Genomic DNA, 10,690 nt, shown 5'->3' on the forward strand with positions numbered 1-10,690 from the left:
TGTCCAGGTTCAAGAACAGTTTTGGCAATCGCTTCCCAATCATGAGGAATTAACATGTTTTCAGTAGCATACCCAGACAAAAGTCCTTGAACAAAATTAGAATGCATCCCATACGCATTAATGGCTTCTTTTAACATTTTTAAAATTTTTATATCATGATGGTTATAATCAACATTTACATATCCATTCGGAAATTGATCATTAGCAGGCATAGCTTGTCTAACAATAGGGAAAGCAAAAAATGATTTAGAATATTGCTTTTCTTGTTTATTCATCTCTTCTTCCAACAATATTCTATTCGATTCAGGTTTTAGAGGAAAGCGAAACTGATGAGAGGCTCCAACAGGATAAGCTGCTAATTCTAAAGGAGGAGCCGAAGGAATAGTAGGACATGGCTCCTGATATGAAGGAGTAGTAGTATTGCTTTTATTTTCTCCCAGTTTAGTCATCAAATTTTTTAACTTTGAAGGTATGTCAGAAATCTCATTCTGTTGAGAAAGTGGCATTTCATTTTGTTTGCTAACCTGCTCCCGATCTTTATTACCATCATAAAAAGCCCCTTCATCACTGGAATCCGAAAAATTCTCTCTTGTCTCAGACACAAAGGGAGGAGGGGGCGGAGGAAGGTCCTCTATAGGAGACTCACGAAACAAAGTACGAAAAGCAGCAGAATGATGGGGAGCAGAATTCGGACGCTGAGGACGCGCCCCATTGTCACTTTTCGTTTCAGATTGTAATGGTTTCAGGGCAAGGGAAATTAATTTACAAAGAGACCAAACACGGACAGATTTAGGGTCTCCATGTTGATGAGCTCTTCTTAAGGCTCGCATAACCTGTTTCCAAACTTTTAAATTTAACTGGTTGTGACCAGTAGGTTGAAGCCAGTAACAGTGTTTACGTACCAGTGCAAACAATTCATCAAAAGATTCCTGTTTCACTTTTACTCCTGAACTCCATAATAACTGTTTCAGGAGTTTACTATATTGGAATTCTACTGAATGGGAATTCCCCATTACAGTTCCCCAAACAATTCCCCATTACTCTACTGTTGCCGAAGGTTTCGCTTACTCCGAGCGGACCAATTTACCCTTCGGTCCGGCGATCACGCGATTACTTACTTACCTTCAGGTCCCTGTTCGGGCGCCAAATGTAGTTTCTTAGGACAGGGCCGAAAGTAAGCTCATCACACGAGATGAATTGTGCCAAAGCACAGCAGGAGAGGGCTGCCGCTCGCTCAGGCAAAACAGCGCCGTCTGTCTTGCTGTGGTAACTTTTATTAAAGCATTATCTAGATTTACACTTTAAGACTTGTTTTCTTAACATTTCAGAAGTGCCAAAGCAGCAACTTATATTTTTATTAATTATACAAGCAATAATTGGCTTTCGTGAGCACCTGCCGTGCTTCGTCCTTGAGCGCAAGAACAGCACAAAGTTCCCACCATTATTTTGATTATACTGAAGTAGCACAAGGACATTTCCTTGCGTTCCCACCACTGATTATACTGAGGACATCTCATGGATCAGTGCCCAAAGCACTCAATGCTTCTTTTGCAGGCACCCGGTTTGCCGGGGGGCCGCTCGAAGCATTCAGAACTGTTCACAACTCTGGCTTATTTGCATGCCCCCGGTTTGCCGGGGGGAGGGGGGGCTCAAAGCAATCAGGACTGTTTGCAGTTCTGGCTTATTCGCCAGCCCTCAGTTTGCTGCGGGGGGGCACATGGGTCACGTCTCCTTTCCATGTCCTCAGTTATCCCACTACAGAAGGGAATTAACATTAATGGCCTCATATCCTATGCTGTGCTCTCTGCAAATGAGAACTTATTGATATAGTGCATCACAGTTTGTAAACTGATTTTATATACATTAGGTCTCAAGTGCCCTTTGTCTTATAGGACAGGTATAAATATAGTTTTATTTTGTTTGTTTCTGCAGTTTTATAAAGAGTACAAGTGATGTGTTTTATGTCCTATTTGGAGCCTGAGAGTTTCGGATTCCATAACCAGAAGCTGCTACCTAGCCCTTCTAATGGAATGGAGAGCTAATTTATTCTTAGACAGTCAAGCTCTGAACTTGCTCTGAATCTCAAGCTTTTCTATTCACAAAACACTCAGGGGCTTTGAACTATTTTTCTATATACTAGATTTATTGGCACTAAGTATTTAAAAAGCACGGGTGCGCGTGCGCAAGCGTAGTCCGCTTGCTCCCCGAGCAGCGCACGTGCGGTGACGGTGGGATGGTGCAGTTGGTACCTTTTGCGGTTCCCATCGAGGGTGACAAAACCTTGCTGGTGTGGGAGCTGAGCTCTGGACCCACCCCCGAGGCTTTGCAATTGAGCCCAGCCGGAGCGGAGGGAGGGGTGGAGGAAGACACCCCGTGCCCCAGTAACTGGACGCCCCGGGGTACTACTTCAGTACCTCATCTGCCTGTGGTCTCTGCTGAGAGGAATCTTAGTTCTAGAGACGACCTGAGCAGTCAGCTCACCCCCATAGATTTTTGAGAGTTAGTCCCCAACAGAAGGAATTGCCTCCTAATGCTTCTCGAAGCTTAGGATTTCAGAGGGAACCTTGTTCATGAAATGAGAAGTGTTTGGAGTTACAGGCTCACCACAGTTGCCTGTGGTGAAGGGCTGGGGGAATATAAAGGAATGGGCTGTTTGGTTTCCTAGGCCTGAAATTTACTGCACTTACTTAGTGTGAGACCACCCTAAAGCATTCTCTGTTTACAGTCTTCTCTCAGTTTGGCCTTCTGTATTCGGTCCGACTCTTCCCAAACGCAGCAGTGGGAGGTCCTGGGTTCTCTGCCATCATCAAGTTTTACTCAGCAAGGGATGCCCACAGAGCCCAAAAGCCATGCGACCAGAAGCAGCTTTTTCACACATCTCCAGTGAAGGTGGGTCCAAATGTGGAATTCCTCGCTCTACCCGGATGAAGTGCTGAATTTAAAACTAATAGGCCATCGGGAATTCCCTGTTGGTCCACTGGTTAGGACTCTGCACTTTCACTGCTGAGGGCCCGGGTTCAACCCCTGGTCTGGGAACTAAGATCCCAGGGAAAAAACAAACAAACCGACAAACAAAAATAACGGCCAGCGTTTGTACAGCACTGTGGTGTACAGAATGCTCTCACATGCACTGCTCCACTGATCCCCCAGTTCCCCAGTTGTTTCTTTCTTTTTTTTTAGATGAAGAAACTCGAACTCAGGATGCTTAAGTGACTTACTTAAGGTTCATGACAGTAAACGTGGAAACTAGAGGCCAAACCCAAACTTAACTGATGTTAAACCCCATGTCATTTTCTGCTGCCCCTTAATTTAAGAAATCTTCACAAGAATCTTACTTATATATACATTTATGTGGATTTTAAATATGTGAAGTTGACAAAAATTTTTCTAATTAATTAATGAATTTATTTATTTATTTTTGTCTGCATTGGGTCTTGTTGCTGTGTGCCGGCTTTCTCTATTTGCGGCGAGCGGAGTTTGTTCTTCCTTGCAGTGCATGGGCTTCTCATCGTGACGGCTTCTCTTGTTGTGGAGCATGGGTTCTAGGCACACAGGCTTCAATAGTTGTGCCTCACGGGCTCTAGAGCACAGGCCCAGTAGTTGTGGCACACGGGCTTAGTTGCTCTGCGGCATGTGAGATTTTTCCGGACAAGGATCGAACCCGTTTCCCCTGCATTGGCACCCAGACTCTTAACCAGTGTGCCAACAGGGAAGTCCCGAGCTTGACAAACTTTTGTCAGATGTAAGATAAAGGAGGCTTCATCATCATCATCATCATCACTCTCAAACTGCCTATTAAGAACTCTCTTCAGATTCCAGAAAATGGGTAAATATTCTTTAATGCATTGTAGAAACCTTATTCCATATTAACTTGCCATCCAAATTTACCTCCCCAGAATTAACATTTCATTATGTTAAGGACCTTTACAATTCCTCTGAATAAGGGAGTGAGGCTTAGACTTCCCAGACCTTTCCTTTTATAATTGTGTGTCTTCTCTGATTGGCTTCTTGCTCTGGCTACTTCCTACTGACCTTGCTGCCTCTTCTCATCCATATTTCTTTACTCACTGATTTCACCTTTATTGAATCTGATAACTCTCCTCAGATGTGACTCCAGGTACACTAACTTTCAATTCTGTACCCTGTTTAACACCCTCTTCAATCCTGGCAGTACTCCCTGGGATTGAAATGATTTTTGTCAGAAATGCTTTTATTTGCGGACCCTGCGACCATTTCACGTACCACTCAGATATGACAGATGGTCCTGGAAACATTATGAAACAGTTACTTAGTATCAGTTGTGAGTAATAAGTTCTTTTCTTATATTGGACATAAAGACCATTCCATAAGCGTAGGTTGTGAGATTTTCACAGCATATAGCCCGTCACTGATAGCGTAATGAAGAAAATGTTCTCCAAGTCACTATAGAGTTGAGAGGAAAGGGCATTCGTATTAGATTTGTATACTTAATGCAGAGCCTTAGTTTACTACCCACAATCCCGAAATTTTTCCCTAATTTACTTATGTGTTCTTTTTCAATTTTATTTATTTATTTGCTTGCACTGGATCTCAGTTGCAGCAGATAGCTCCTTAGGTGCGGCTCAAGGGCTCCCCAGGTGTGGCATGTGGGCTCCCCATTTGCCGTAGGCAGGCTCCTTTTTTTGTGGCTTGCAGGCTCCTGAAATTTAGCGTGCAAACTCTTCACTGCAGCATACATGTGAGACCTGGTTCACGGACCAGGGATCGAACCCAGGCCCCCTGCATTGGGAGCATGGAGTCTTAACCACTGCACCAGCACGGAAGTTCCAATTATGTGTTCTTTTATTCATTGGCAGGTATACATACTTCTTATCTTACTTCCCCTGTGTTTTTTATAAATACAGAAAAGAGAATAACATCTTAAAATAAAACCAAGGAAAGGACTAATGTATCTGAGCTTCTCTTAGTAGCACGAAGGGAAAGGTTTGCCAGCAAGAACTGTGGCAAGGTTATCCCAGATGTCAGCTGTCTCTGCTACCCAGGGGCTCAAGCCCTTCTGAACCTTCCTAATTGTCCAGGACAGCTCCATTATGACTCACCGTACAGGGCCTAGCATCCCATGCGACACTCAACATTTAAAAATTAATCTTCATTTCTCCTTCCTAGCAGGCAGCTTCAGTTGGAGAAAGTAACTTCATTTTCTTATGTACTCATTCATTCACTCAGTCAACAGACCATCACTCCTCTATTATACGCCAATATGTATTCTTTCTGGTAACAAGGAAAGAATAATATATGGTTCCTTCAAGCACTGAAGGAGCTCATAAACTAGTGACAGAGGAAGATGCACAAACAAATCAACAAAGAACAATGCTTTGATTTTATTTGTATTATTTGAATTTTTATGACAAAATTTATATACTACACCCTGTTCAAATGGAAATAGACGTTTCAGAAAGAAGTAGTGATGTATAAAATCCACAGTAATATGTAAGTTCTTTAGAGAGTTAAGACTGGAAATATTTGCACTCTCAAAGAAGCTTGTTAATGCAGATGAACCTCTAATTCTTTTTGATGCTTTATATACATTTATAGAGGTATACATATTCCCTCTTCTAACAGGGGTTAGTACCTTGGGGAGGGGGTGCTACAGATTAAGGTCCTAATTCAGTGGCAGGTCCATCTTGTCTCCTCTTCAGGTCATATTCTCAAGCAGGAGCCACAGATGAGACGAGTAAAACACTCCATTCCTTTGCTTACCCCCAGGCCCATAATAGGCTTCTGCTGGGCTTCCTTGGATGCTTTCATCATCACTTTCACCACGGGATGTCAGGGAACCTTCTGTTAATCAGGGGCCCTGGAAATGATGCAGAAAAGTACTGACTTAAAAATAATAAATAACATTTATTTAGAACTCACTGTGAACTCATTGCTTAAAATGTCCTACTTAATCTTCACAAACACTCTATGAAATTGGAATTAATAAATCTCAGGTATATCCAAAATAAATCTCTATGTAGGGTTGTGATAGTTTTAAGTCTTTTATGTCTTTAGGTTCGTCTCGGCACCAGACATACGGCGGTTCATCATAATACGCTTGCCGTAAACAACTCCAGATGCCAAGAATTGGCAAATTACATTTTTGTTTTCCATGAGTGGTCAAAAAGGATCATCAAGGTAAACTCTGTAGACTTTCTTTGACTAACCAGACTCCTTTCAACATTGAACTCCTAGACTTTACAGAGCAGAATAGAACATGGCTATGGGGAGGAGATGTAGGAGGCTTCCACATGGAAGTATCTGAGCATTGGCCTGCCACCTAGAATTAGTGATAATCTCAATGACTTGGATGGTGGTGTCCAAAATTTTCTCCAGTATTTGTATGGTATATCATAAAAAATAGTTGTCCATATCTAGTCATTCATTTGCAAGTCTCAGTTGATTTTGAAGGGATAGCATACCTAAACTATTACCTGGGATTGCTGGAGTTTATCTTTTATTTCTAACAAAAGAATATGTTGAAGTCTAGCCTTTAATTCAAAATCCTAACAGCTTCAGGATCTTTCTAACCTTGAAGAAAGGGAAAATGAAGATATTGTGACACCACTTCAGAAGCAAAGCCTGAAGTTCTTCTGTGCTTTAGAGGTGGGGTTGCCCTCCCACGAGTGCAGGAGTCCCTGGGTTGGCATGGCTGAGGAATCTTTGGATAAGTTGGTGGAAGGTCTGTTTTCCAGTATGTGTGTGTGTGGGGAGGTGAGGCAGTGGGATTTCTCTTTTTTCCTTTCTTTCTGAAACTCAACTTTTCAGATACATCATCACCTTTTCTAAGCAACTAAAGCCCTGGGCAGAACTTTTCTGCCCGACAATATAGGTTTTTATCTTAGGCAATACCTGACAGCACCTTAAACTTTAGAATTTTAGAACTCACTGCCTGCCAAGAAGCTTAGGAGGGGGGAAAATTATTATTATTTGTTTGGTTAATAATTTGTTTTGTGCTAAAATAATTCTTCAGATACACATGTAATCTGGCCTTCAGTTATCTCAACAAAATCATTGTCTGAAGATTGAAATAAACTCATGTGTAAATGTTCAGTCCTTTGCCTCCTATAAAATGGCCTGAGCGGAAAAAGTAAATGTAGATCCCTAGAAAGGGGATTCTCATTGATACTGAGTTTTTTCCTAGAATGCATGGCACTTGGGCTTAGGGTTTTAAGTCAGAGGCAGGGCTGTTATCGAATGGGGTGGAGGAGGCTCCACCATTCACATGAGTGGGTGATGGTGGAGGAGAGGCCAGATCATCTGCACTAAAACCAAATCTATCTCACTGTATGATTCCAGCCCTTTACGCAGAGGAGAGCAGGGTCTGTAGCAGTGCAGCCTAAGCTTGTCCATTTGAAATCTGTGAGTAATATGAGATTTCTGCCACGATTTTAGTTTGCATTTCCCGTCTAGTATTTTAGGAACTTCCAGAATAGATCTGAGCTGTAAAAATATGCCATGCCAGGGTATACCTGCAACGGAGACATTCACCCGTAGCCCAGTGTTGTGCCTGCCCTTAATCACTAAGGTAATGATCTAAGAATCACAGATGCATTTTTAGTTTTAAACATATAATCTAGAAATCAGTTATTCATATAGGCGTTTTAAATTCATCTGTTTTGGTTGGATTTAGGGTCATTATTGTTGTTTATGAAAAGGAAGATAACCCAGAAGCTTGCTATTCAGAAAGCTATGACAGATGCATTTCAGAGATTACTGATTGTGCTTTTAGGTAAGACCTTTTTGATTGTCGTTGAAGTGCTTCAGTTTCAGTGAGCAAATAAACTTATTTGAAAAGTTAATTCGATGAATATAATGGTTATCTAAAACATTACACATTCTTTCATTCCCCATATGGTTTCACAGCAACAGTCTTAAATTTGTTCTTTATGGCATTTATGAGAAGAACGACAGCAAATATTATTGTCCCCAGTGTTTAGATGTAGAATGACTTGCCTCAGTTCATACAGAAAATGTTTGATCCACTTCTTCCTCAATTGCTTGCTTATCATACAGAGTAGTGTAGTGATTATAAGCCTTGGACACCTGTGTTTGAGTTCTAACATTGTCTCTTAGATTTTGTTGTTGTTGTCCCTATTGTAGGTTTTTCTAGCCAGAGACATTTGAAGGTATTTAATATCTCTAAGCTGCAATTTCTTTATCTGCAAATAGGGTTAGTAATTCAGCTTACCACCAAATGGGGGATATTGTAAGAGTAAATGAGATGATGAATGTAAAAAGCTTAGAACTATGCCTGAAACATAGTAAGCAGACAAAGTATATTGACTATTATTATTACCGTTGTTTTCTTGTTGAAGTGTTTATTAGGCTATCTTTTTGGAATCAGTTGAATTTCAGTTTTCATTTCTAATGTATTGGGTGAATATGATTCTTATATAACAATCGGCTATGTTTTTGCGAGCCTTGAAACTGGTCATGCTATTGAATAGCGTTGATTGTGTTCCCTATCGAGTTATACAGCGGTGAGAATGTCACAGGCTGTGCCCAAAGGAAACTTTATGATTAGTAGATTCCCGGAACAGAATTGCTCCCCTGCTTCACAGCCCTGCAGGCTTAGAGACTGAGAAATCCTAGCTAAGTTGTCAGAGACCTTATTGGCTTGTAAGAGTTGACCCTTGATTGGTCTTGGCCTTCCAGCCTGGGCAGTCCTTCCAGTGAAGTTTGACTTCTCTGGTCGTCAGGCAGAATCTCCATCAGCTGTCAACTCTGGGTAACAACCTTTAAGAACCAAACTAAATGCCTGGGTTGTTTGTGCCTAATATGCCAAGGTACTCCTTATATGTACCCAAAACTCCTTAGACCAAAAAGCCTGGTGGCTCTAGCTTGCCTTGAGGAAAGCTGTATTGTCCAAAGGGTACACGGGCCAGTTTCTGCCAGTAGAGTGTTCAAATGCTCCGTCTCTCTGTCTCTGTCTCCAAAGCTTTGTTCATTTTATCTGGTAGAATTTTGGTCCCAAGGAGTAGGCACTTGCCTTGCTTCTAATAGGAAGTATCTGTTATAGTCCAGTGGTATCTCTCCGAGGTTTGAACTCACTTTGACTCCCACCTAATGCCTTCCTATTTATTTGTATTTTGATTGAACATTTTTGTTTCCACAGCTTTTAATTTCTATGTCCTTATTCCTTATTTCTTATTTCTTTTTTTTTATGTAAATTTATTATTTGTTTTTGGCTGTGTTGGGTCTTTGTTGCTGCACATGGGCTTTCTCTAGTTGGGGCGAGTGGGGGCTACTCTGCATTGTGGTGTGCGGGCTCCTCATTGCTGTGGCCTCTCTCGTTGCGGAGCACGGGCTCTAGGTGCTGGGGTTTCAGTAGTTGTGGCACGTGGGCTTCAGTAGTTGTGTCTCATTGGCCCTAGAGCACAGGCTCAGTAGTTGTGGCGCACGGGCCTAGTTGCTCCGCAGCCTGTGGGATCTTCCCAGACCAGGGCTCGAACCCATGTCCCCTGCACTGACAGGCGGATTCCCAACCACTGTGCCACCAGGAAATCCCCTTAGTTCTTATTTCTAAGATCATAAAGTTTTTGAAAAGTTGATCATAAAGTTGATACTTCTTATATATGTCTTCACAAATAATTATAATAAAAACTGAAGTGTCAGATGAGGGAACTTCTAGGAAAATGCTCTTATTTTCTGTTTTTAGAAGTCAAAAGCATGTCTAATTAGTCGGTGCTACCATTGTATATAGGAAGTTTTAGAACAAGAAAACTTCTGAATTGATCCTTGTTAACTTTATTACAGAAAGTGGTAAAACGGCTGTGGCATCTAGACCCTGTGAAGAGGTCACAGATGCTAGAATCGAAGAGGAACTACAGGATTTAATTCAAGTATGTGGAGATAAAAGCTCAAGGGGTACACAGCCAGTGTAGCCATAATTCAAAACACCCAGCAGGATGTGGAAGACTGCAGCATATCTACTCAGTTCTGTCTTCCTTAGGAAAAGGTGAAACTGCTTTTGAGGCAGGGAATTTCTAGGACTTTTCCAAGTCCTGGGCCTTGTCTCTAGCCCCTTATTTGAAGTTTGGAGAGCAGGATTGAGGGCCACCAGTGTACATCTACGGTTGTGGACACAGGAGAAGACACAGGCCTTTTAGAACTGCCCTCAAATAGAATTGCAGGGATTTGGGAACAAAGTAACTATGGTTTTAAGTGTGATTATGCTACACTGTTTAAAAACTATTCATGGTTTTCAAGTAAAGTATATTACCCAGATCTCAGCATCTCATATATATCTTGTGTTAAATATTTTGCCAAGGAACCTTCCTGTAAACCAGTTATATGGATGCGTCGAATTAGGGATTAAGTTGTCAACGTAGTTTCTGAAAGAAAACATTAATATACTGCATATAGGAGTTTTATTAAAAAGGAGCAAAAAATGTGTTTCATGTCACTGAGAGCTTAATTTTTGGCTAGATTTCTGATTATTTAACTCACCCCAATGTTGCAAAGCTTGTTTTGAAGGGAAGAAAGTAGAGAAAGAAAAGGTGGTTATGTTCTGAAAAATGTAAAAATTTTGAAAGTTTTTTCCTGTATAAAATAATTATTTTAATTCAATTTAAATCAGTCAAGGAAACTTGAAACGTATCCATGTTTGGGCTTTAAGAAGTCTAGCTTCCTATGAAATGTGAGAGGAAAGGGTTCTGTATTGATACTA

The 10,690-nt window shown here is 41.3% G+C and overlaps 1 protein-coding gene across 1 annotated transcript; it reads left to right on the forward strand.

Annotated features, from left to right (window-relative positions):
• The first annotated feature begins 2,233 nt into the window (after positions 1-2,233).
• On the forward strand, positions 2,234-7,794 carry LOC113616594 (RAD52 motif-containing protein 1-like). Its single transcript, XM_027100007.1, has 5 exons — positions 2,234-2,328; positions 2,703-2,889; positions 6,034-6,156; positions 6,532-6,700; positions 7,652-7,794. The coding sequence occupies exons 1-5, from the start codon at positions 2,234-2,236 to the stop codon at positions 7,792-7,794; spliced, it is 717 nt and encodes a 238-aa protein (XP_026955808.1).
• Positions 7,795-10,690: the final 2,896 nt, after the last annotated feature.

The sequence above is a fragment of the Aethalodelphis obliquidens genome, unplaced genomic scaffold (assembly GCF_003676395.1).
Source record: "Aethalodelphis obliquidens isolate GAN/ISIS:26980383/991018 unplaced genomic scaffold, ASM367639v1 scaffold206, whole genome shotgun sequence".
Lineage (NCBI taxonomy): Eukaryota > Metazoa > Chordata > Mammalia > Artiodactyla > Delphinidae > Aethalodelphis > Aethalodelphis obliquidens.